Below are 27531 nucleotides of genomic sequence, written 5' to 3'. Positions count from 1 at the left end.
AATAAAAAAAAAAACCGGAAGATTGATTGGACGACAAATTGACAATCCAATCTTTCGATATTCTTATAAACCTTAACAAAGAAAATTAGTTAATTAAAACGCCCTCCGTTCCAAAATAAGTGTCCGATTTTAGTTTTTCTTTTAATGGATTATTGAAATAGTGTCAAATGTATCAGTAGTTATTTTAGCATGGAAAAAGTGAATCTAGTGGCCGCTTGAACTTTGACATTTGTCAAAATAGTAAACAGGTAAACTTTTTGTAACAATTGTTAGTTTGTTTTTTACCCGCTGACAATTTATTTTAAGGTTAATTATTACGGCAAAAAAGTATAATTGACCATGCTTCATAAAGGATTTCAACGATTACAAGATTCCTCTCACATGAGCAATGACAAACTGCGTTTGTTTGGTAACATTGTTAAACAAGGTAGTTTGTTCCGAATCCTCAAGTAGCCTTGACGTGCTACTTGATCGTTTATGGTTACTAATTTATTAAATGTTACTAATAACTGTTAATTTTCAAATGTTTTCCATTTTATGTTATAGTTTAGTTGTATGAAAATACACGTTTGCATATTTTTTCATAAAATTGGACACTTAGTTTGGAACGGAGGGATTAATATATTTTCGAAATGGACTGAAAAGTTTCAGAGAATCACTGATAATAATCATTTAATTTTAAATAATAAAGAAGCAGCGCCGAGTTTGTTTTTCCTTTTTTTTTTTTGTAAAAATTGCATCTCGTAAATGTTCTAAATGTTTGTCTTGCTGTCTGTCTGTGTGTTATTGTTGTCTCTCTGTTTTTTTTTATGATGTCCTTTTCGACTTGCCGGTGTCTTTCGCGCGCACACTCACTCCGTTTCTCATTTGGCTTTCTGTCTTTCTTTTGTTTTTAGGCTACCGCGTTGTCGGCGCTCTGTACGTTTGCAACGTCTGCAACAGGAAGTACAAGTACTTGGTGAACTTCAAGTACCACTGCAGGTACAATTGCAAGACAGAGAACGTGTTCATTTGCGAGTACGGCAATTGCACGTTCAAGTCGACAGACGAGAGCGACTTCCACGATCATTTGAGTCTCGCGCACAATTTCTCCTCGGCCACCATTCGCAAGCACCGCAAATAAATCTGTAATCTTGTGTTTGTAACATAAAATTGTCAAAAAAATACTTTGACAGCTGTCATTTTGTGACCCATTAAAACAACTGACACGACTCGTGGGTTGAGAAACGCTGCTGTAACCTGTTTCTAGTCCTCTGTAGCTCTTAATTATCTCATTTCTCGGTACCTTTTAATTATTTCATTTCTAAAGGAAATAATCTCCAGTTTCATTACAGTATTAATCGAATATTATTTAGTGCATATTGCGCAACAAGATTACTTTGCCAATGTTAAGCTTCAGCAAAAACTTCAACGATCAATTAATATAATTCAAAGGTTATTACGAAAAAGATACAAAACGACGAGCTTTATCACTAATTTTACAGTTCAAAATAATCCATAGTTTGTAGAAAACTCATCTTATATGTATACTTATATATGTGTTTTATTAATATTTTAACGTGTTTTAATGTAATAATCTGTGTCGGTGTTTTAGCTTCAGGAAAGTCAAATAATTGTGTGTTTTAACTCTTTGAGAGGCGGTGGGACACGCATTGTCCCACCTTTTGAACATACATTGTGGGACATTTTCTAGAAAATGTCCAGGAATGGGATGAATTTGATAGGGCAGTAAATGATGTTTATGACGAAGTTGCCTGGCCCCAATTGAGGAATTTCTGGCCCTTCAAAGGGTTAACTATTCTCTCTGTCTATACTAAAATAACTATCGGATATAGTTGCGAAACTTATTTAAGAATCGTCGTATGTTTGCATGCAGTTGTTTGCTGTCTATTTATCATAAAGCGAATTCTGAAATCTGAAACAATTACTAACACTTGGAAAAACTTGGGATTTGTCTTCGTAAATGTAATAACAATAATCTTTTTGTGTTTAATATATCTGTTATCCTATGTGTATGAAACATTGGAGTATTTCAAGCATTTAAGAACATTATGAGAAAAAATAATCTGAAACGCGAGTCCATTAGATATATTCTAATTTTGGTCGAAATATGTTTGTTTCAACAAAGTTTAAATTATTTGATTCAATCATTAACTATCATCTAATCGAATTCAATAAATTTCAATCTATTTTTTTTATGATTTATTTAAGAAAAAAACGTATACAGATTGAGATGATAGTTATTATATAAAAGATTGAAATTGATGGACTCTTTTTGGTCCACGCAAAAATCTACGTCAATTGTGCAGCTGTAATGTAAATTTTAGAATCGACATACCATGCAACAAAAAAAAAACAAATGAATTTATGTGTCTTTATAAACGTCCGCTCGGAATTATCCCCCAGTTCGAGTCTTTCAATATTAAGAATAAAAAAAAATAATAACGAGAAAAAAGTGTCTATTTACAAATATATATATGTATAATCAAAATGAATTTATATACGTGTTAGTAGTAGCATTAAGAAGAGAAATAAATAAATTTTTAAATGTGACTTTTACAAAAAAAAAAACAAAAGATAATCTGAATTATCGTACCAATGTCACTTTATGAAGAACAAAATAATTATATATATATATTTAAATGTTGGTACAGAGATTATCGCATTATAAAAAAGTATTATTTTTTTGAAACAATTTGGAAAAATAAACTTTTTTTTTAAATTTTAAAGAAAAAGAGAAACGTATGAGAGGAAAACCAAATATAAATATATATTGTATTTTTTAATGGAATAATCTATATTAAGGTTAAGAAAATTTATATGAAAAAAAGAATATATAACTATTATTTTTTGAGCCTGGTTTTGGGTTTTATAAAGAAAAAAAAATATGTATTTAAGATGAAAGTGAAAAACTACTATTATTATAATCGTATAGTCAAAGTATATATACACATAATAAGTGTTGTTTTATAATGAAAATGTTGAAATGTTTTAAAAGAAATGCTCATAAATGAAACTGAATGTAAATGCAGGCTATACAATTTAGTTTAATTATAACTGATTTTAATTTGGGTAATTATAATAATCAGTTGATGAAACTCGAATTTTATTTTCTAATTCTATCTAATTAATGAGTGTATTTAATATATAAAAATATATGAATTATAGTGGATTAAGATTACAATTGTATGCAGAATGAAACAAAAAAAGTGAACTAAATGTTGTTTTTTTTTAAAGAAAGAAAATATATACACTTAATATATTATATGTACGCAATTAATTAGTGTTGATAGTTTTGTAGGAAACTTTTTTCGATTCCAGGGCATTAAGTTTAGTGTGTTATTATATAGTTGGAGTTGGTCATTTCAAGAAAAATGAACAAAATTCTGTTAATGCAGAAAAAAGCTCGCATAGTGCGGGTTCGATCAGTGCGGATTCACTATAGTGAAATAAAATTTGCATGCTGTTTCAAAGTCCTCGATTAGTCCGGTTTTACAATGACACCGATTACCCGCGCTATACGAGTTTTTATTACTTGTTTCATTACGATTGAGATGACTGCTTCAATTCATTCGTTTATTAAATCCAAAGAATACCTTTTTTAGATTTAGATTTTTTTTTATATTGTAATATATATATCGAAATATAATTGTTTTATGTAGTTTTTAGTGAATTTTTAATTATTATTGATAACATGTTTTAGTTGTTAGTATTTAGTTATTAATGTTTGATCCAAAAAAAAGTTATGTTTACTTTCTTTTGTATTTGAAAGAGTTTTATTTTTTGGTCCTGTTATTCGATGTGAAAGAAACTTGTCCGAATTTACCATGTATACGAAAAGTAAATTGATTCTTCGCAAATAAAATTGTATTCGATAAATCAATAAAATTGTGAACCAAAAAAACAATAATTTTGAAACCTCCGAACGTTGTGAAGAAAGTTGTGTAAGCTAAGCTGTGCGCGATCTTTCAGATGATTGGGTTTTTGCGAACGTGAAAGAAAAAAAAAAGTGTTTATCTTTCGTTTTAGTTAGAGCTCTTCAAATCATTCTTTTTTTTTTGATTTTCTTTCGCTGTCGACGATTTCCGTAGTCTTTACAAATACTTCTTGTTTTATTTTCTTTTTTTTTTGTTAATGTTTGTCTGAGATGCGTGAACTCGTACTAATGCTTGTGATGTTCTCCTGTTGTTTTGTAGGTTTCAAGCCGTACGTGTGCGATCTGTGCGGAAGAAGGTTCAAATACCAAAGGAACAGGACGACGCACAGGAACAAAGAGTGCGGAAAGGCACCGAGGTTTTTCTGCCCGATTCCCGGATGCGATTACAAAACCAAGTGGAAATCGGCGCTCCGCAGTCACACCAATCGACACGAGAAGGCCTACATCGAAATGAACTTTTGAAACAATACAACAACAAAAATAATTAATTAAAAAACAATAGTAATACGAGATTTTCTTTTTTTTTTTCATTATTTTTTTTTTTGACAAATTGCAAAAAAAAACAACCGACACGTTCATAAATTGAGAAATAAACTCAACACTGTGTTCTTTTTTTTTTTAAATTTATACACCTTTTTGTGTGAGTTTGTGCATCTTGAACAGCTTTTCTCGGGCCTTGTCAAATGTCACGAAATGACAGCTGTCACCTTGTGTCAAATTGAAGCAGTCAAAAAAAAAGTTTGATGAACGCTGAAAGTTTTATGTTCCAATTTTTATTTCTTAGGCAAAGTCTAAGTATTATTGCATTGTCTTTATTTTGGTGTCACTGCACGTGTTAATTCGAATTCGTTCTGTTGGTCTGTTCTAGGTTATTCGAGGCTCAACCATCCGAAGCAGTTCAGCTGCGAGTGCGGTCGAATGTTCAAGTACAAGAGGAACTTGTCGAAGCACAGGAACAACGAGTGCGGCAAAGATCCGAAATACTCTTGCACCGCTCCCGGATGTTCGTACAAGTGCAAGCAGAAAGTCCATCTGAAGGCGCACACTTTGAACAAGCACTACCGGAATTACGTCACTACCAACTGAAGTCAATTACGAAATAAGTTTTTTGTTTGTTTCATTGTTATTATTTTGTTTGTTTGTTTTTTTTTTGTTTGTTAGAAAAAAGTGTAGTAGCAAAGCAAAGTCACGATAATAAAACGAATTAAAATGAATGTGGATGAAGTAGTTTCAACAAACAAATAATTTAGAAAACTGGAAACAGTTTTGACTTTATCGTATTTTTTTCTCTTTCTTTTCCAGACGACAACAGACTGTTCTGTTGCGACGTGTGTTTCCGTCGGTACAAAGCGCGTCGCTCGCTGTGGAGGCACAAAAAGTTTGAGTGTCAGAGGCTGCCGATGTTTGCATGTCCGATGGACAATTGCAACTACAGAGGTAAACAGAAGGGCACCGTCTTCAAGCACATCCTCAACAAGCACAACTCGCTGAATAACTATGAATTCTTGTAATAATGCCAAAGTGAAAGCTTGTAACTAATAAAACTGCAAAAGATATAGAGATAAAACTAAATGTAACAAAAGGACAAACTTACACGACTTATTTCGTAGATAGATTCAATTTTCAGGAGTTTTCATTGATTAAGAAGAAAAGTAAGTGATGTTGGGAAACGCAATTATATTTTTTTTTGAGATCGTCAAACAACGATTTAATCTTGATTTATATAAATCAATACCTCGTATAGTGCGGGTAATTGATGTCCCGCACTGTTTGCAACCGGACTAATCGAGGACTTTAACACTATATAAAAATAAACAGTATCAAGCCAACTGCTGCAAAGGGCTATTGACTGTAGGTCTTAAAAACGTATCATTTATGTATTATTAAAAAATGTAATTGAATAGAAAATAAGGAAAATTTTTGTTTGTTTTGAAATTCTCAAACTAGGTAATAACGAATCCGCTCTAATCGAAGCCGTACTATGCTAGGTATTGCTATCTTTAACCAATAAGAATCAATTTTCTTCATAGAAATGGTTTATAAAAAAGGTGAATTATAACAAAAATAGAAATATTTGTTGTTGTTGAAGGTATGAAAAGGTTGTAATGAAAATTCTAGGTAAATATTAATAATTAGTATATTGTGTTTACAGGTTTTGTCTTCATCAAATTCAAAATTACATAATAACATTTTTTTGATATGAATGGAAGACAAAAAATTCATTTTTATTTTCAATTTTCTGTTTTTTAGAGTAACAAATATTATTTAAATTAACGCTGTTCTATAGAGTAGTAAAATGAACTGTCTTTCAATGCATAAAATTTGATTCAGTTTCCTTAGAATTTATGAAACGACAATCAAATTTGGTAATTTAGGTTTCTAACTAAATTAGTGATGAAAAGAAATACGTTTAATCTTTATCCTGAGTCTTTTAGAATTGAAACATTCATGTTGAAACCAATGCAAAATCTCTCACAAGAGAATTGAACTTGGCTACCGTTGAGACTTTTGTACGAAGATTTTCTTTGCGAAAGCAACTATAGACGAAAAGTCTATTTTTCTATTTGACAACAAACATTGTGCTTTTATAATGTTTATTCGTTTTTAGTTTAAATGTTGAAGGGTTGATCATACTTACATGTGACTGCAATTATTAATTAACATTTTTTTTAATTATAGGCTCAAACGACTTTATGTGTAACCGGTGCGGATGATGGTATAGGTACAAGTACAATCTTGTGAGGCATATTAGATATGAGTGTGGATTCAAAGGTCGTTGGTCGTGCATTCATCACGGATACACCTACAAATGCCATATGAAAAGCAACATGAAGGTACACCTGAGCAGACACAACAGAATCAACTAATTGTTTAAACGCAAAACAACATAAATCATTTCCTCTCCTCTATTTACTTTTAACTCTTCGCGTGGCCACTGTTACATGATTTTCCTTTTATTCATTTTTATAAAAGGAAAAGAAGTGTCACAATAAGTTTGGAAAAAAAAACTACAATTATTTGTTCTAAAGTTTACTTGTTTTTCTCTTAATATCTACATATAATTTACTTATTTATTTTTGCCTTGTATTTCTTATCGTTTCAGTTGTGTATGAAATTTTGTATTAATTTATTTCTATTTTTTAGGTAATCAAAATCAGGATAGTCAAAGTAAATTTATTTCGTCTACAATCGAAATGTTCGAATCAGATTAAGATAAACTTGGTTTTCGTGAAGAGAATTATTGTTTACACCGTCGAATTTTGCACAAATATAAATGTACTTTTGTTTAATATTTGTTTCCATAAATTTGACATCTTGGCTAATCCCAACAAAAAATTAAAAACTAGTCTATTTGTTATGGAATTCGATTAATTTCGAGAAATTTTATTTTTTTTACAGATAATGAGTTGTTATTTCCAGGCAAAATTCAATCATGTTTGTTATTAAGACATGAAATATGAAAACTTAAAATGCAACGCGATAAATGGCAAGTAACTTGTCAAGTATCAAGTATTAGTTGCGCTTACCTTAAGACAATCAATGCATTACCATGGTTATTATAAAATGTTTTTTTATTAATCAAGGTTTCTTGATTGTATTTAACTTTCAGGTTTGTAAGTTTTTTATTCTTCTTAAGAGTTTCATCCAAGAAATGTTTCATCAATATTTTTTGGTCCATTTCATAATTGTTACTCATAGCTTTCATTGGTGGGTGAATAAAAGAAAAAGTTCTGAATAATTCCATCGTTTTGTTTTTGTTTAATACTGTGCAACGAAAGACATATTAACGTATTTATTAATTTGTTTGTGTTTTATTTTGTGTTTCTTATTATTAAATTTTAATCTCTTCTTCTGTGCGGACGAAGAAACGTTTTTATTTATACTTTTGTTTGTTTGTACGTTTACTAAAAAAATAAAAAATAAATTATAAAGACAGCAGGGATGTTTGAGTCGGACGTGTGTTAAATGGTGGTTCTTTTCTGCTTCTCATTTATAGGAGGTTACCAGAGGTTCGCGTGCCCCCAATGCGGAAGGCAGTACAAGTACAAGGGAGGTCTTTACAGGCACGTGAAGTACGAGTGCGGCGTTGAACCGCAGTTCTCGTGTCCTTACAAAGGATGCCAGTACAGGTCGAAGATCAAGTGCAACATGAAATCGCACATGCGACGGCACACCGACCTCCTCAAAGACACCAACAAACATATCAAACTCATCGCCAGTCGACCGAGCAGCCAAAGTTAGATAGACACACGCAAACGATGGACACAGAACGAACATATAAAAAAAAATAATTATCATTATATTACGTTTATTATCGTTTACACTAATAATTGTGTTTTTCCTTTTCATATTTTAGTTTCTACTCTTTAGTTTTCTCTTCATCTTTACTTTTACTTTTCCTGTTTTAACTTCTTTTTTGTTTGTTTACGAGTTTTAGTTCGGTTTAACAATTCGACTTTAACGAGAACGATTTTCACATTCTTGATGACCCACAAATTATGCTGATTTGAACATACATTCTTTTAACAAATACAAAATATCCTTTTAATATACTTGATTTTATCAAAAGTTCAAAACAATGAATTCGAACTGAAATCATCACTGAATTCGAACAAATTCGGAAATTTAGAAGATACAAATTTAGGAAAATTTTCATAGAAAATGGATTAAAGTGTCCATTCAAATTCAGAAAACTGGAAGGTATAAATAAAATTAGGCAATTTTACAATTCTTTTAATTAGAAAACGAACATTTTCAATGATTAATTCGAACTGAAAATGTTCAAATTTAGAAAACTAGAAGGTATAAAGTTAGGTAAATTTACAATTTTTTTAAATTAGAAAATGGATTGAAGTATCCAATAATTATGATTAAGTTGAACTGAAATCATTGCTTAAAAACATAGTTTATCTGATCGTATCTTATTTAATTTTTCAATTTTTGAACTTTTTTAAACAAATTTATTTTAAGATTTCTCTTGTTAAACAAAATTGTTACTTTTTTTATCGAAAAAAATAATTATGAAAGGACATTTATTGAAAAAAAAAACAAACAAGATAGCTTTGTTTATAAAACAATAATAACAATTAAATAGAATTTGCAATATTTGGTTATATTCTGTTATAAAAAAAAATAACGTAGATATAATTACATACGTTTTAACTCAATTGAAAATACAATGTGCAATATTTAAATAATCAAGTTATTATATTATATCATGTTTTTGTATAGTTAATATTGGACACCGGATTGCAATTGACATCAACGTCAATGTCAGTCTGACAACGTATCATAGATTTAGGTTAATTTGACCATAATTTGAAGTGTCAATTAACAAGTAATGTTAAAAGTGGAATATTTTATTTAGGGAAAAATCAAATAATTTCAGTAATAAATACAATTTTTGTTTTTAAGCTCATAACATTTATATACAAAGTTATAGTACAATCTATTATATACATATACAAATATTATTAAGAAACAATTTATGAATTTGGTGCCATAACGAGAATCTGTACGTATTTTTAAAATACAAACAAAACTCAGCTGTTAGTAACCTAAGAACCCTTTTGTCGAGTCACCTCTGAATTTATGATTATATTTAATTAAGAATTAGTAAAAGCTTAATGAACAGACTTAATTAATGATACTTAAGCAATTTTAGAGGTTTTTTTTCGCAATTTTGTCCGAATTATTGAGCCAAAAAGGAAATTTACTAAAAAAAAACTAATTAATAATGTATCAGAATTGTGATAATCGCTCGTTTCAGTCGACTTGAAAACCTAGAGTGTTGTTATAATGCGGTGTGTTTTTTTTCTATTATTTGTCTTTAATATTGTTTTTCTTTTTAGTTGTTATTTAGTTTAGATTTTTTTGAAACTGTCAAAGAGAATGTTGATTCATTTACTAGATCTAGTTAACGAATAATCATTAGTCGAATATTCGAGAAAAAATAAAATAATGGAGTGTTGTTTATAATCTACGAACTGTTAATATATACATATATAGTCGTCAAGTGGAGAGAGTCAGACAAATATAAATATTATGTAAATACAGAGTGTGCGAATAACACGAACGAGAATCTGGTTTATTTTTTTATTTATTTATTTCTTTATTTATTAACATGTTTGTGTACAAATCGAAACCACCACCACCAAGTACGTTCTTACCGGCCGAAAGACCACTCTTCTCTAATATTAATATATTAATCATATTAATAATAATTAATAATAATAAAACTTGTATAATACAATAATCATAACTAGATACTTAGTTTGCAAAGAAAAATGTTTATAATTTTTTTTTTATTGATTGTCGTTGTGCGAAAAGTGCGATGGAATTTAATCGAACCGTATGTTTTCAGATAAACTGTACTCCTGCGACAAATGCAACAGAAGATACAAGGCGCAGAGCTCGCTGCGACGGCACAAAAAGTTCGAGTGCGGAAAGGAGCCGAAATTTATATGCACTTACTATGGATGCACTTACAGATCGAAGACGAAGCCCAATTTGAAAGCGCACATTGCGAACAGGCACTGCTACTTCTGAGCATCCCGATCCAACCAACCCAACAGCAATTTCTGGCGAAGAGACGCAATTCTCTGCACACCGAACCGATTTTTTTGTATATCCATTTTAAGAGAATGATGATTTAAGACAGTGGTCCCCAACCGCAGATGAAAATGTATCGGACCAAAAAACATATTTTTTTTCCCATTTTATATTCTAAATCCATTTTTTTTTGCAATTTTTCCATTATTAAGTTGCGTCTTTATAAAAGGCCCAATGTAAATACTTTAGTGGTCCGTGAGGTCAAAAAGGTTGGGGACCGCTGATCTAAGAGACGAACCGTACTTAATAACTACAATTATTGGAAATTACCTGCGCAAATTTGATTGATTCCCCCCAAACACGCATGATATAAATATATATTATATTGTTTGTTTGTTCATTATGTTCGGTTCGATCGGCTTTATTAGACGGAGAGAAAGATATGACAAACACTCAAAGCAAATATACTTAGTTAAGTTTTAACGATAGCAACTTATCCCCTCCCTCCCACACACAGCCAGACAGACACATTAAGTTTGGTTCATACTTTTTTTTTCTACTCAATAAATCATTTACTATTTTATTCGATTTCAATTATTATTTGTTTATTCCGTAAGCATTAGACAATTCAGGTAAGTTTATTAATCGCTGTATTTACTTTGATTGATAAGATGTCTACACTTATCTCAAAGAATATACACGTTCATGAATATTAAACAATCGAGGTGAGTTACTTGATGATTTATTTTTTTAGATAATTAGTGTACACTACACATCTTCAAAGGATTTAAGTGATTTAAACTACATTTCGGCAATCAGGAAATCATCACTTATTACATACAATAAAAAACATTACTTAAGAATTAAAAATTACACTGTTTTATAGTATTAATGGTAAGTATGAATTGAAATTTGATTAAATTATAATATATTTGCAAATACTACATTTGTGGTTATTTGATTTGTTTATGTTGATCATATTCATAAAACAAAACAAAACATAATCAATTTCGATTATATTTTGTTTTTATTTTCAAGTAGGTCTTGGGAATAAAAATAGAATAAATACATGACAAACAGTTGCAGTTTTCATATTAAAGTAAATAAGGAAAACAAAAGTAAAACAAGTAAGTAACACAATAAATAAACAATTGCACAAATATTTTCGTTTGCTTGATCATTAAAATAATGTCATTTGTAGGTGATAAATTTGAGAGGAAGTTCTGCTGCTATTGATGGGTTAAAGTCTACAAATGTCAGGCAATCATTGGAATTTGTAGGAGAAGTTCGAATGCGGATTTTAACCACAATTTGTATGTTTCGAAAAGAGTTGCGGAGTTATTGGTCAAAATCTGTTGGGATCTTTTGAAGATGTAAAAAAAGTCTACAAAAAAAAAAATCAAATAAAACTTAAGTTTTAAAAATCTGTACCAAAATAAACCAATTTAATCTTTGTGTATCAAATTTTGTTCAATTTAAATTATTTTTTTATCTTATATTGAAGGTAAGTCTCTTTATATTAAGATTAAAACTATAAAAAACTACTCTTGTCATTTTACATGGGGGTCGAAACGAATGTTTTGCTGTTTAGATATAAGTCTATATTTTGTTGTTTTGCGTTGTACTGTGATCAATAAAATATTGTTATGTATATTTGTAGGTTACCAGAAGTTCTTCTGCGATCGTTGCGGAAAAGGGTACAAGCATAAACCATCTCTGTACACGCACAAGAGGTTCGAATGCGGTATAGAACCGCAGTTCGTGTGTCCGAACGAGAATTGCGGAAAGAAATTCAAGATACGCGCCAATTTGAGGACGCACGTCTACAAATTGCATCCGGAGTTCTACTCGTACGATCCGCCCTTCCATTACAAGTATCAGTGATGAGAATTAGCAGCAGCAGCAGCTTCCATATAGTTTGTAGCATTTCTTTTTTGTAATTGACCAAACGACAACAAAAAGTTAAGAAAAAAAAAATGTTATATTTACTTACAAGTCGATGGGCATGGTTGTAGGCTATAATGTAGACACTATGATTCATTATATATTTTTTATTATATTATACGAGACTATAAACCATAATTCTATTTCATCATTCACATTCAATTTCAGCTATTTTTACATGAAACTTATTTCTTTTTTGTAGGAAAACTTGTATAAAACAAGAATTGATTGAAAAATGAGGAAAAAATGTTTTCTTATAACACAATTACATAGAGTAGTATGATTTTTTTTTAATATAACCTCTAATTAAATGACACTACAAAAGTGGTAAGTATTAAATTGACAGTTTGACACCTAGTGACAGCTGTCATTTCGCAACCTTATTATTTATTTATTTTTTCACCTTCTAACTATTACATCAGTGTTTATCAATATATATTTTTTGTTTGTAGTTGTACAGTGAGTCCCAAATTGCTGACACTCTGTTCCTCGCTTTGACAGATTGTTATTGTTTTAGATATAACGTGTCTAAAATGCGGGAAGAGCTACAGACACAAATCCTCGTTGTACAGACACCACAAACACGAATGCGGAGTAGAGAAGTTGGACTGCCTCTATCCGAATTGCGACTACAAGTCTTCGCATAAGAGAAACCTCCAGAGACACGTGAATCGCAGACACGGACCTTTGTAGCTGAACAAAATAAACGCTATCCGCAAATACCAATATATCATTTGTTGTTGTTTTTCCTCTTACGTCTTCTCATCTTGCAGATATAAACTTTTTTTTGGGTTGTGGATGTTACCGACGACTCGTTTTGTTGTTGTTGTTGTTGTCGCTCTCAAACTTACACAGTATTAATACACAATTCCCGTCTCTCTTTTCCAGGTATTTACAGATGCGACAGATGCCGGAAATGCTACTCATCCAGGCATTCCCTGAACAGACATTTGCGTTTCGAGTGCGATTCCTGCCAGTTTTTCCAGTGCGTTTACTGCTGCTATTCAACGAAGCAGAAGTACAATTTGCAATTGCACGTCGGCCGTCGGCATTTCGAAAAGAAAACCGAATTCCTCACCATATACAATAAGATAAAGCCGATCCTGTTGTTGAAATAAAAAGAAAAAGCACGTTTAATTTTGACGAAATATGTAATATAAGATCACAATACCTTTACGTTTAAATCATCCTTAATTGCAAACATTTTACCTGTAGGTCGTAAAAAACAAAATCAGTAAGTATAGGTGATTTCTGAAGAAGAAACGGAACGACTCGATGGTGATATGTTGTTGTTTTTTTTTTTGCTTTCGAATTTCCATTCTGACTCTGGTCTTTCTTTCAGGATACTTCCTGTGCTTTCGTTGCGGACTTGGGTACAAGCACAAGCACAATCTGCAGAGACACATCAGGTACGAGTGCGGCATCGAACCGCAGTTCTCGTGTCAGCTCTGCGAGAAGCGCTTCAAGTACAGGAATCTGCTCAAGATGCACATTAAATCGAAGCACTGAGCCAACGAAATCTTACATTTGAAAAACACAATATATTAATAACATCCGCAATTGCAAAGATATGAGTACAATTTGTTGTTGTGACAAGTTTTTAACAGGTGAGAGAGACTGAGTACTTACGGTGGCATTGGACTACTAACCGAAACCGAATTTGACAGATGCCAAATTTGCACAGCTAACCTCGATCGACATTTCAATTGACTTGTTGGACAATATGAACGCATCGAAGGTATTTCTACTTATTTCGACTTAAATACTTAAGATAAAGTGAAAAAGTCTTTATTTTTCTTTGTTCACACTGATGACCTAAATATGATATACAAATCTATAATTTTAATGAAATAATCCATTAGATTCAACTACAATTGTAATACAGAGTATAGAACAGCGTTTCTCAAATTTTTAGTGAGCTGCAAAATGACAGGTGTCGCCATACGTCAAATTGTCAAAATAGTATGTTATAAACAATTTGGTCGCATTTCGACTACAAATAAGTATCGCAGCAAACAGGTTAAGAAACGCTGGTATAGAATAAGTCTATAAAGTAACAATACGTGATTTAGCAAAGCGATATTAATTTACAGATATTAGACATACACTAACTAATCTTTTTAAATAATTATTGAATAACAATACAATACAAAACAAATACATAATAAGTTTACATTGATGAATTATATAGTCCGTAACAGAATAGAATGTTCTTGTCAAAGTATAAAACTTTTGAAAAATGTTATCATATTGACTTTTTTTTTGATAAAAAGATTTAGTATATGTTCAAGTCTGCATGTGCAAATTTTAATATAAAATATACATCTAAAGACTAAATTTTCTGTTTTGCTAATTACTATGAGTTTTTGGTTATTATTTCGATTGAAATTTGTCATTCTACAACACATTCTGTTCAGTGTTTTTAATATCATAAGATATGTTTCAAAAAATAGTTACTCTTGAATTTCTTAACGAATTACTCAATTGTATATTTAACACAAAGTTCAATAATTCAAATAAATTAAGATTCCCAAACTAGAAGAACATAACAATAAAATAAGGAAAGTGAAATTATACAGATGATAGAAATACCTTCGATGCTTGAAAGTGAAGTATATAGATTTTTCTTATTCTTATACCTGCAAAGTTCCTTCTAAATCTGAGTTCTGTTACTTTGTATATCTGGATTGTGTATCGAAATAAAGTGAAACCTGTTTGAATTTGAGCAATAATAATAATTTACTAATCAATTTGATTTCAGGGATTTATTTAAATTGTATTTAAAAGTTGATTTCAGGTGTTCTGAAAACAAAACTTATCAGTTTACATTCGTGTGGTTTGTCTGCTAGCTATTTTTGATTATTATTTATTTTTTATTTTTTTTTGTTTTAGTAATGCGTTCAGTTTTGTGTTTTTGCCTGATGTTTTTTTACTCTCTCTCTCTATTGGTTTTTCTTTGTTGTTGCAATTGAGCAATTGCGAAGGGGACGATGATGATGCTCAAACACGTTTCTTCAGTTTTAGTTCGACGGAAACGAAGGGCGGTCTTCGTGTGCGAGGACTGCGGCAAGTCCTACATGAGCAGGAAGAGCTTGTACAACCACTCCAAATTCGCGTGCGGCAAGAAGCCCACCTTCATATGCGACCAATGCGAGGCGGTCTTCTTCTACAGGCATCACCTCAAAAGGCACATGAACGTCCATAAAACGTCGTCACCGATTTAAAGCTACCAATACAAAAATTAATAATGAATGTGCCGCTGCTGGAGGTCGGGGCACTCATCGCGCGATACTTGCCAAGTAGTAAGTCACTTGGGTAAAAGTAATCGCGCGGTGGATGGCCGCAAGCTTAGTAATGATAACCAAAACCAAAGCGAAGGAAAAAGAAACTTTAGTCCTTAGGAATCTTAGCGAAGATTTTTCTTTTTAAAAGAAAAAGCGAAAACTGAAATTAGTCATTAAGTTTATTTATTTATAATATTCGCTAGAGTGTGTGATTTTATTTGTTTACCATATGTTTTATTCTGTGATTAAAAAACAAACGAAATTCCCGTTAAAACGGGAACGCAACAAAACTTTCTTCTTTTTCTTCTTTCACCGCAACTTGATTGATCTTTATATTATTATACGTACTTTTGTTTATTTATTTACTTTTTGTTTGTTTGTTTGTTTTCTTTTTTCTTCTTCTATTCACATGGAAACGCATCGAATCGGAATTTTCATTCTATCTTTTTTTTTCTCTGTCTAGCTTTTAGGATCGCCACCGACGGAAACGGGATGTTCGTGTGTCCCAGGTGCGAGAAGCGATTTAAGTTCAAGTCCTCGGTTTATACACACCTGAAAAGCATTTGCGGGATCGAGCCTCAGTACCATTGCGCTCTGTGCAATTTCTCTTGCAGATTCCACCACAAGTACCGGAGACATCTGCTCTCCATTTCGCACACGAAGAAACTGAACTCCAAGTTTTAATTCGCAACTACAACAACAAAAAAGAAAACAAATAGTTTTGCACATATATACATATATTTATATAAATATTTTTATTTTTGGTGGAAGAGCCGAATGTAGTTAAATTGCAAATATATGGACTTTTTAAAAGGAAACGAGAAAACGGTTTGAAAACACGTGTAAATATTTTAATTTTTTTACTTTTTCTTTGGTTTTTGTGTTCCTTCAACGTAATGAAGATGAAAATGGGGGTTTTGAAAAATTGAGAAACGGTTTGTGGTTATTATCATTTTTTTTTCCTTCTCTCTGCATCTCTCTTTACATCTATTTATTCGCATCCTAAATCTTCTTCGTTATTAAGTACTAACTTATGCGATTGTTTCAACGTTACTCGAACGAAAGATGTATTTTTGTTTTTGTTCTAAATACGTGAACGTTTTGCGTTTCTGTTTTAGACGATGGTTTCGTCTGCAAGAAATGCAACAGGGAGTACAAGCGGAAATCATCCCTGTACAATCACATGAGATGGGAATGCGACAAAGAGCCGCAATTCCGGTGTTGCTATTGTCCGTACAAGGGTCGACAAAAGATCCACTTCACGATGCACTTGCTGGCCAAGCACAAAGAGTACAAGCATCAGTACGCGTCGTTCATTAACAACTCCAAAAAGAATTGGCTCTAAACATACAAATCTTTGTATGTATCACTGACTGTTTTTTTTTTGTTTCATCACACTTTTGTTTCCGGTGTCTGGGATTATTTTTTTTTCATACTACCTTAACGAATTATATAGTATTAAAGACAAGACATAATACACATTATTTATGAAGATTTTATACAATTTTTATTTACGCATATAGTATTTATTATCTATATATTATGTATTATATTTATTTTTTTTATATATTATCCTTTAAGATACCAACAATCTTGTATTTTTGTTATTAAAAACTATTACTTTTTACCTACACTTAATCAATTGCTAATATTCCCGAAATTCTAATATGATTTACAGATTTTACAATTTAATTATACAGGATGCGACAGAAATAACTCCCACATTTCAAAGTGGGTGATTGAAAACGAATGGTACCAAATTTTTTTTATTTTCCAATTTTTTTTTAGTTTTTTTCGAGCTGTTCTTAGAAGATTTCCTTTTTTCCTAATGTGTGAGTTATTTATGCCGCACCCTGTATGTGACCTAAAAAAATACATTATTTCATGGAAATATCTTAGGTGAATCAATTTATCTACAAAATGGTGATTATTTGATACAACTAAATTTTATGAATTATTATTCCTGAATTGTGAAATTTTAACATTTTTAGTGTTGATATTTGTCTGTTTGTGAGTGAGATAGTTAAGCTATAGGATGGGTGACTTTTTGCATCAAATTAATACTTTGATTGAGTCACAAGGCCTAACAAATATAGTAATGCAATATTGAAACTACTTGAGAAATGGTTTTTAAATGTCTTATTTCTTGTTACAGCTATTAATTAAAAATGGAACAAACTAAGGAAATATCTTAGGTGAATCAATTTATCTACAAAATGGTGATTTTTTTTAGAAAATTATTTGATACTACAAAAATCGATGAATTATTATTCCCGAATTGTGAAATTTTAACATTTTTAGTGTTGATATTTGTCTGTTTGTGAGTGAGATAGTTAAGCTATTGGATGGGTGACTTTTTGCATCAAATTAATACTTTGATTGAGTCATAAGGCCTAGTAAATATAGTGATGCAATATTGAAACTACTTGAGAAATGGTTTTTAAATGTCTTATTTCTTGTTACAGCTATTAATTAAAAATAGAACAAACTAAGAAAATATCGTAGGTGAATCAATTTATCTACAAAATGATTTTTTTTTGTAATACAATAAAAATCGATGAATTATTATTCTTGAATTGTGAAGTTAATTTTAACATTTTTAGTGTTGATATTTGTCTGTTTGTGAGTGAGATAGTTAAGCTATCGGATGGGTGACTTTTTGCATCAAATTAATACTTTGATTGAGTCATAAGATCTAGCAAATATAGTAATGCAATATTGAAACTACTTGAGAAATGGTTTTTAAATGTCTTATTTCTTGTTACAGCTATTAATTAAAAATGGAACAAACTAAGAAAATATCGTAGGTGAATCAATTTATCTACAAAATGATTTCTTTTTTGTAATACAATAAAAATCGATGAATTATTATTCTTGAATTGTGAAGTTAATTTTAACATTTTTAGTGATGATATTTGTCAGTTTGTGAGTGAGATGGTTAAGCTATTGGATGGGTGACTTTTTACATAAAATTAATACTTTATTTGAGTAATAAGTCGTAGCAAATATAATAATGGAATATGGAAAATACTTGAGAAATTTTTACCCATTACAGGTATCCCAAACAGGGTTGTTCGTAAGTCAAATTTGTTCGTAAGTCGGGGGAGTTTTAAAAATTTCATAATATACTTATACACACTTTCTCATGGTTTTTACTTGTATATATGTTAAATTCCGTATTACACACTGCATACATATGAAAAAATATATTTTTTTAAAGAAATTATCAATTTCTATTTGGAGCTTATAGAATTTTGTTCGTAAGTTGGAGAATATCTGTATTGTATATAATACTACGAATGAGTGACTAAAAAGTAAATGTCTTTACATTATTTCTTCTTGCAGCTATTAATTAAACATGGAACAATGTAAAATAAGCACAATATCTCGGGACAATAAAATTATCTACTTTTTGGTGATCTTCAGGACGTCCATTATCAACATTACGTTTGATTGTTAGACTTTTTATAGAATCTATACCAACTACGGCCAACTCGACAGTTATTATGTTGAGTATGTTGCTCACAGAAGAATGATAAGAACGAGACAATATACTATTGTCTTGAATTGAATGTTTAAAAATGTAAATTTCATAAATTCAAATATTGTATTTGGTGAATATTTTCCAATAAAATGTAAAAGAAAATCTAACAATTTTTGGACACTCCTTCTCACCAAAATCCATCTGTTAAGTGCCAAAATACACGTATTTAATATCTTATTTCTTTCAGATATGTTTAGTATAGAAATATATTTGATAAAATTAAAATGTTTGAAATATTATTCCTGAATTAACACATTTTCTGATTTTTTAGATCCGCATGTGAGTGAGATAGTTAAGCAATCAGATGGGTGACTTTTTACATCAAATTAATACTTTAAATGAGTAATAAGGCGTACAAAATATAACTTAATAAAAGTGAATGTCTTTTATTATTTTCTAGGTAATTTTTTAATCTTAACACAAAAAAAAACGTAATGTTATTTATGTTTCAAAGTGTATACACCCATACCTCGCTATAACGGCCTTATTCAATTAAGGCACGTTTTCGATTTACGGCCTAAAATGTTTCGCTATAATAGCAAAAACATTTTTTTTTTATATCGATACATCTACATGTTGCCAATCTTTTCTATTTCCTCTTGTTTACGAGCGTTATTCAGTATGTGCTGATAAAGCGGCTGGTTTAGACTTATCTGTGAGTGTTTTATGTACATATTTATTACTGATTGTTAAACATTATCTGGAAAACAATGGAAACAATGTACATATGTATGTATGTACAAATTAATAAAATTTAATATGTATTTTTTTCTTAAACTTATTTTATAATTTCATTATTTTTTTAGACAAAATGCAACCGAAACGATTAACAACTTCGAAGACTAATAAAAAGAGATGCCGAAAATCAGTCACGCTAGGAACTAAACTAGAAGTATTACGTCGTATAGAAGCTGGAGAGAAGATTGTTGAAATTTGCAGGGCAATGGGACTTGCGAAATCTACCATTCAAACTATCCGCGATAAAAAAGAAGACATTAAAGCATATTTGCAATCTGCTGCACCTTTAAATGTCTCGAGATTAACACGCCAAAGAAACTGGATCATGGAAAAAATGGAAAAACTAATGTTTATATGGATTGAGGACAATAACAAACGGAGAATGCCTATGAGTCAAATGACTGTCCAGGAAAAAGCTTTAAGTATTTTCGAAATGTTGAAGAATGGAGATACCGATGAATCTACTGAAGATGTCACATTCCAAGCAAGTCGAGGATGGTTTGAAAAATTTAAAAATAGATTTAATTTGCATAATTTGCAAATGAAAGCAGCTAGCGCCGATGAGGCTGCATCTAAGGAATATCCCAATAATATAAAGGGAATTATTGAAAGAGGTGGCTATAAACCGGAACAATTGTTTAACGTAGACGAAAGAGGGCTTTATTGGAAGCGAATGCCTGATCGCACGTACATTTCAAAAACCGAACTCATTCAGTTGCAAGCAGAACCGGCATTTGATGAAGAGACAGAGCCTGTTGTATCCAAACAGCTAACATAAACGAAAATTGTCGAAAGCTTTTTCCAGTTTCGAACAAGGAATAAACATTCTCCTTGAAAACGTCGAACGTAGCGCTAAAGTTTCTCGAGGAATTAATTCAGCCATTAGCTGTTATAAATCACTGAAAAATTAAATAGACAAGAAGGCAAGACAAACAACATTGAACAATGATGACAACAGTGATCAACATCGTCTTCAGATTAAAGCCATTTAAAAAAAATATGTATGTAAACATTCACATATTTTATGTAACATGAAGTTGTTTCATTTTTGTTTATAGATTATTGTTTTTTGGGGTCTGTTATTATTTTATGTACAAATGTATGTACTTGTTATGTATGTATTTTTGATTTAAATGAAATAGAAGATAAACCATGTTACATATTTAACAAATTTGGAACCGATTCCATTGAATTTGTATGAATTTGTATTAGAATAATTGATTCCTTATACGGCTTTTCGCTTTGCGGCCAAGTTTCGTGGAACGTATCTAGGCCGTAAAGCGAGGTATGGGTGTATTTCAACAATGAATATATTATGAATAGTTTTAATCATTTCGTAATGCATTCACAAGAAATTTATTCCTCAATACTTTTCAGCATCACTGTGATTTTTTTTAACAAACTATATTTGTTAAAAAACTAATTTGGTGACTTTATTGCTATGACGTTGTTACAGGTAAATATTTTCGTGCGAAATTCTGTTTCTGCTACAACGAGTCAACATTGCGTGCATTTGAGTCTTTTACTATTTGATCAAATAAGGTGTGCAGTTTTTCTTAGATTAGTATTGAAGATTTGTAAAGAAACAGTCAGTGCGAAGCAATTGCGTGTGTTTATTTCCAGTATATTATTATTATTTTTTATATTGATTTGTGTGTTTTAGATGAATTTTTATTTCGTTTTTGACTTGTTGTTATTCTTTCTTTTTTTTTTGTTGAGTAGCAGAGGCCAACATTTCATATCTATTTTTTTAAACCCAACAATCTTCTCAACTCAAAAAAAAATTTACGCTATTTTTACGTAATGAAAAATATTTCGCTCATTTTCTTTTCCAATCCGGAACTTCTTCAACCACACACCCCACCACCCTCTTTCTTTCGTAGTCCAATAAAATCAATAATTCTTTGCGTTCATTGTTCTCTCTTTGTTTCTGTGTTTTTTAGGTAGAGGCTTTTACGTAAACGATCAAAACCGTTACGAGTGTTTGAAGTGCGGCTACTCCTACGTGCATCGCACTCACCTGAGTCGTCACATGAAATACGAGTGCGGTAACCAGTCGAAATTTCAGTGCAACATTTGCATGAGCCGATTCCGACAGAAGTGCACCCTCAACAATCACATTCGAACCAAACATTTGGAGAACGATGTCTTTTACGTTGAATAAAAAGCTGTAGAGAAACAAAACAAAAAAACATTACAAATTATTTCATCATCATCATCACGAAAACAACATTTGTTCTAATCCACTGTGTTGTGTTAACTGTTCCTCGTTTACCGATTTTTTTTTTAAAAAAAAAAGAAAGAAAATTGTATTTTCAAGTAGTTCTCGTTTGTTGACTTTTATGGTTTTTTTTTCTTCTCTTCTGTTTGTAGCGTTGTTGCTTGCCGATGGAAGGGCGACGAAGGACGGCCAATTTTACTGCACGAAATGCTCGAAGTGCTACAAGTACAAGCAGAACTTGCTCAGGCACGTCAAGTTCGAGTGCGGCAAGGAGCCTTCGTTCTTCTGCCAATTCTGCTCGTACAGGGCAAAGCAGATGTGCTCCGTCAAAAAACATATCAAACTGATACACGGATGTTGATGTACTGAACGAAAATCCTTTTTATTTCTTGATTATTATTCATTTTCTTCGTGGCGATTTAATTTCTTTCTTTTTTTTTTCAATTATTTTTAGGATTTAGTTAAAGTGAAAAAAAGGCTGAGAAGAAGAAGTTTCCTTCTATTTGTTTTTCCTTTTGTTATGAATATATTTCGTTATTTTTTTATATATATATATTAATATAATATATGTTTACCAAAAAATATATAATATGAAATAAAGTCTAATCTGGTTATATATCTTACTCTATAATTATAGAATAATTCTATCCTAGTGCACAATAAAAATCTTTTTCTAAATTTCTTATTGTTCTTACTACTTATATATAATAATATTGACTTTTTTTTAGAGAAGAATGATTTATTATCATTTTTTAGCTACTAATTCTCTTTCTATTCTTAACTTATGATCTTTCTGCCATTCTAGGGTTTATATGCAAACATTGCGTTTATGGTAAATGGGTTTATACTTTGAGAAATTTCGTTTTACGAAATTAATCCTTTTTTTATCCATAATTTGTTACCCAGTTATTGTTTTCTGAGATTAATACAAATGGAATTAACATATCTTATCTAACATTCATAATTTTATGCGAATTTTATTCTAGTTATTTGATTCTAACTGGAAATTTAATATTGAAAAAGATTAAAAAAAAACTTTGTTTTGGAATGTAACCTAGGTGATTTACATTAATCAAAATGCAACATTCTATCCATGATTATATAGATCTTATAGAGATCTAATATAAATAATGTTAAAGTAATTCTGATTTTCAAAATGTCAAAGTGTGCTAAAACTATAGATTTTTTTTTACCCTAACCTGATTATATCATTCTGACAACCTGATGTCAAAAATTAACTAAAACTTCTATTGATTTTTTAAATGTCAATGAATAGAATTAACTTTAAGGAAATCACTGTTTTTGTACTAAATTCTTACAAAATTGATTTCCATTTTCTTTTTTAATTTAAATCAGTTACAATTATTTCGAAGTTTACACTGCAATTATTTGATAAACCAATGATAATTGATTGATTAAATTATACTTGACAGCTAATGTACTAATTGTACTAGATACAAATTCACTTGATTTCTATATACAATGCAACAATGAAAATAATTGTCTTCAATGCATATTGACTAATGAGTATGAGCAGTGTGTTAACTTTTCTTTGCGAAGGAAGAAACGCTGACAATTTGTTGGTAATTGGAGATATGTTTTCAGGTGTCCGAAAGTACAGTTGCTCGTGCGGCAGATCGTACAAACATTACAGGAACCTCATGCAACACATGAAATTCGACTGCGGCAAAGAGCCCAGGTTTCCGTGCGACCTCTGCCATCTGAAATTCCGCACGAGGTTCAACTTGAAAAGCCACCTCGCCACACATTTCCGAAACAAAATCGCAAATCTACTGTTCTGATCATGTAAATAAACATTAGGAAACGTTCGCACGATGTTTCATTGATTCCAAATGATTTTCATTTTTGTTTCACTGTGAGTTTTCAGCTCAAATACATAATTTATGTATTAACTAATTAATAAACTAAAGGTAAGATAATTTGATTATATATTGATGTCAGTATGTTGAAATGTCTTAATTCTTGAATCTTTTTTTTTGACTTGGTTTCTTTCAGTTTTAGGCAAATATCGCTGCCCGAAATGTCCGAAACTGTACAAGTATTACACGTCTCTGTATAGTCACTTGAAATACGTTTGCGGGAAGGAAGCGAATTTGAAGTGTCCGATCGCCGATTGCCCGTTCAAGACTAAACTCAAAGGAACGTTGAAAATGCACGTTTTCCTCAAACACCACGTCTCGATTTGAGCGAATCTTCAACTCTTACTAATAGGAAAAGTCTGTAGATTTAACTAATGCGAGTTAACGTTACAATTTAACATTGACACTTCAGTATTAGCGCTTCTAAATGTACATTAGTTTGCTCATCGCATTATATTATTGAGTTATTAAGAAATATTTACTTTAATCTCAACTTTCAAAGAAATTAAATTAAATTTACTTTCAATAGAGAAAATAACTGATTGAAATTTAATATAAAATATTTTTGATAATTTTTGCTTTGTTTTGGAATGTAACCTAATTCTCAAGTAAATAGCCTTAACCTAGTTATGATTTTCTGAAATAATAAAAAAAAAAACTATTTTGTTTTTGAATGTAACCTAGGAAATCTCATTAACCTTAGTTATATGATCATGATTTTTCTTAATGTCAAAAAATTATATAACAAAAAACTGTTTTGTTTTAGAATGTAACCTACTTGATTTTAAGTCACTTTGTGATAAAATTTGACTGAAATTATGATCTTTACAATAAATAACCGATAACGATTGCTTCATATAAAAAAATGATTCAATTCAATTTAAATTTTAAAAAAATCTTAAATTATCTAAAAGATTATTATAAAGAAAATATTCACATAAAGTTAATAATATAAATATTATAGGTTGTATATTTAGAAAAAAGTTTGATTTTGAACTTTCTAATAATCGCAATTCCAAATTATTACTAAAGTATTGTGATTGTGTTAAATTTAATTAAAGGTAAGTTTAATTATGGTCGAATTTAAATGTAATAAACTAATGCAAATATTTTTTAGGTTTCATGGACGCGACGATTTTTTTTTTACTTTTACCACCTTTTTATTTTCTGTTGATTACGAATAAATTAATTTCCTTAATTTATTGCATCGCTTCCGTTGTTTTTATTTATTTATATAATTATGATTTACTTCTTCATCTGTTTCACAAACAACACATCTACGTGTAAATACAATAATGAGAAAGCTTTTTCATGTTTCACACAAAACGATCTGGGGGTTTTCTTTGGTTTCATACACTTTAACAAATCCGTTTTTTTTTTTAAATTTAATTTCTCTATTTTTCTCTATCTCTCTTTCTTTTTGTTTATATCTTTCTCATCATTTGTGTTATTGTTTTTTTTTCTGTTTTTCTTTTGTTGTTTTATTTAAACTCTTTTGTTTTTTTTTTCATCATTTTTTTTTTGTTTCTTTAATAAATGTGGGGCAATTGAATTTGCAGAGTATCTGGAGTTGGATCAGATCATGACGCCGGAGGGCAACGAGACGCTGAGGTCGCTTCTGAGGAATCCGGTGAAGGGTGTCCGGATCCGGAAGGACAGTAACGGACGGTCGATGAGGAAGTTCACGCTGGTCAGTGAACAGATGAGACCCGGTTACAGCAGCGAGAGTCAATTCGCGTGCAGACATTGCGGCAAAAGGTACAGATGGAAGTCGACAATGAGGCGGCACGAGCAGGTCGAGTGCGGCGGCAAAGAGCCGAGCTTTCAGTGTCCGCTCTGTCCGTACAGGGCCAAGCAGAAGGGCAATCTGGGCGTGCACTTGCGCAAGCACCACACCTCCTCCGCCCTCAACAACCAATGATACATCTCGAAGCGTCGCCCCGCGAGAGGACGCTCGAAATTTCGGAGAAGCGGAACAGCGACATCTCACGGACATTTCAAAAGAAACACAAATACTAAACGCAATAACTAAAAAAAAATCATATATATATATATATTTAACAACACAAGAAAATGAACAGGAAAAACACCACCACAACACATACTTTTAGCCTCGAAAGATACGATTTAACCAAAAGTACAATACATTAGGTAAAGCTAATATTTAAACATTTAGTCATTATGTTTTTTTTTTGTTCTATTTAATTTAATTATAAACGGGATTTTTGGTCTGCCGGCGGGTGCCGCACGCGAATGCAACAATTAATCGATTAATTAATTAATAAAATACCAAATAAGCAGTGCAATCAATCAACAAGAAAAAATAAAAGAGACAATAAAAACAATCGACAATATTTAGTGCCTTCACTATAGAAATATAGAAACAAAAGCAATACTACTTTATATTATATACATTTATATATATATATAGTCTATAGACGTTATTTCAATTTTTATTTTATTACCTGTTACGCAAGAGAAGAATCAGAGGCATTCTTGTTTTTTTTTTTATTATTAATATTTTATAAATTAATTTAACTATTATTAAAAAAAATCGTTATTTGTTTTATTATTATTATTATTATTATTAGTAATATTATTATTAATATTCGTTTCTTGGACTTTAACCAAATAAAACTACTAACAGACGAGCAGCTCCATCTGCATGAAAACGCCGAACTTCTCTGTTCGTTTTTTTTTTTAATTTAAAATCTTTCTTATTTTTTTTTTTATATATATTTTTTTGTTTTGTTTAAAGCGCAGAAAATTTATTATTTATTATTAAAAACAAAAAAAAACGTTTACTACTATTCTCTGTCTCTCATTTGCAAGAGCGAGATTATGGTACAAAGAGATATCGTTATGTAATTATGCAGTTATTATTATTTTGTTGTTGTTAGTTAGAATTTGCATTTTTGTGGTTGTAATTTTAAAACGGAGATTTTTTTATTTTCAATTTGTTATTATTATTATTACTTTTTCGAAATTTATTCAAATATTCTCTCCATTGTTTATTATTATTTCTTCTTCTTCTTCCTCTTCTATATATAGATATAGACATTATTTTTTCTCTCTTTCTTTTTATTTATTTTTTATTTTTTTTTGGGTAAATTGGGTTTATTAAAAAAATGATCAAACAAAAGAATATGGTTTTTTTTGGTCTTTAAGAAAGACTTTTGTTTTATTTATATTCTTTTAGCAGGCGATGAAAGAAGGTAAGGATATTCTTTTTACAGATTGATTCTTCTGGTGATGTTTTTTTATTGCAAATTTTAAGTTTCTTTGGTTTTAGCGCAAGAGAAATATCAATTATTACAAAAAACTGAAAATATATTGCGTTTCTAGACTTAGAAGTCAAAGCATCATTGAATTTATACTTTTTGTCTTGAAGAAAGACTGTTGTTTCATTTATTTATTTTCACTTTTAGTAG

The 27531-nt window shown here is 30.5% G+C and overlaps 2 protein-coding genes across 2 annotated transcripts; both read left to right on the top strand.

The window, feature by feature from the left end:
* Window positions 1-5337: 5337 nt before the first annotated feature.
* On the top strand, window positions 5338-12373 carry LOC108567502 (Krueppel-related zinc finger protein 1-like). The gene is made up of 4 exons (XM_017927999.1): window positions 5338-5374; window positions 7082-7105; window positions 7935-8174; window positions 12150-12373. Exons 1-4 carry the CDS (start codon window positions 5338-5340, stop codon window positions 12371-12373), a joined length of 525 nt encoding a protein of 174 aa, XP_017783488.1.
* An 8069-nt stretch (window positions 12374-20442) lies between these two features.
* Window positions 20443-24427, top strand: LOC108567501 (zinc finger protein 425-like). Its single transcript, XM_017927998.1, has 4 exons — window positions 20443-20497; window positions 21943-22047; window positions 22373-22576; window positions 24237-24427. The coding sequence occupies exons 1-4, from the start codon at window positions 20443-20445 to the stop codon at window positions 24425-24427; spliced, it is 555 nt and encodes a 184-aa protein (XP_017783487.1).
* Window positions 24428-27531: the final 3104 nt, after the last annotated feature.

This window comes from Nicrophorus vespilloides, unplaced genomic scaffold, assembly GCF_001412225.1.
Source record: "Nicrophorus vespilloides isolate i.1.1-1 unplaced genomic scaffold, Nicve_v1.0, whole genome shotgun sequence".
In the NCBI taxonomy this organism is placed as follows: Eukaryota; Metazoa; Arthropoda; class Insecta; order Coleoptera; family Silphidae; genus Nicrophorus; species Nicrophorus vespilloides.
Note: the sequence above shows the minus strand (reverse complement) of the source record. Positions and strands in the feature narration are given on the sequence as shown.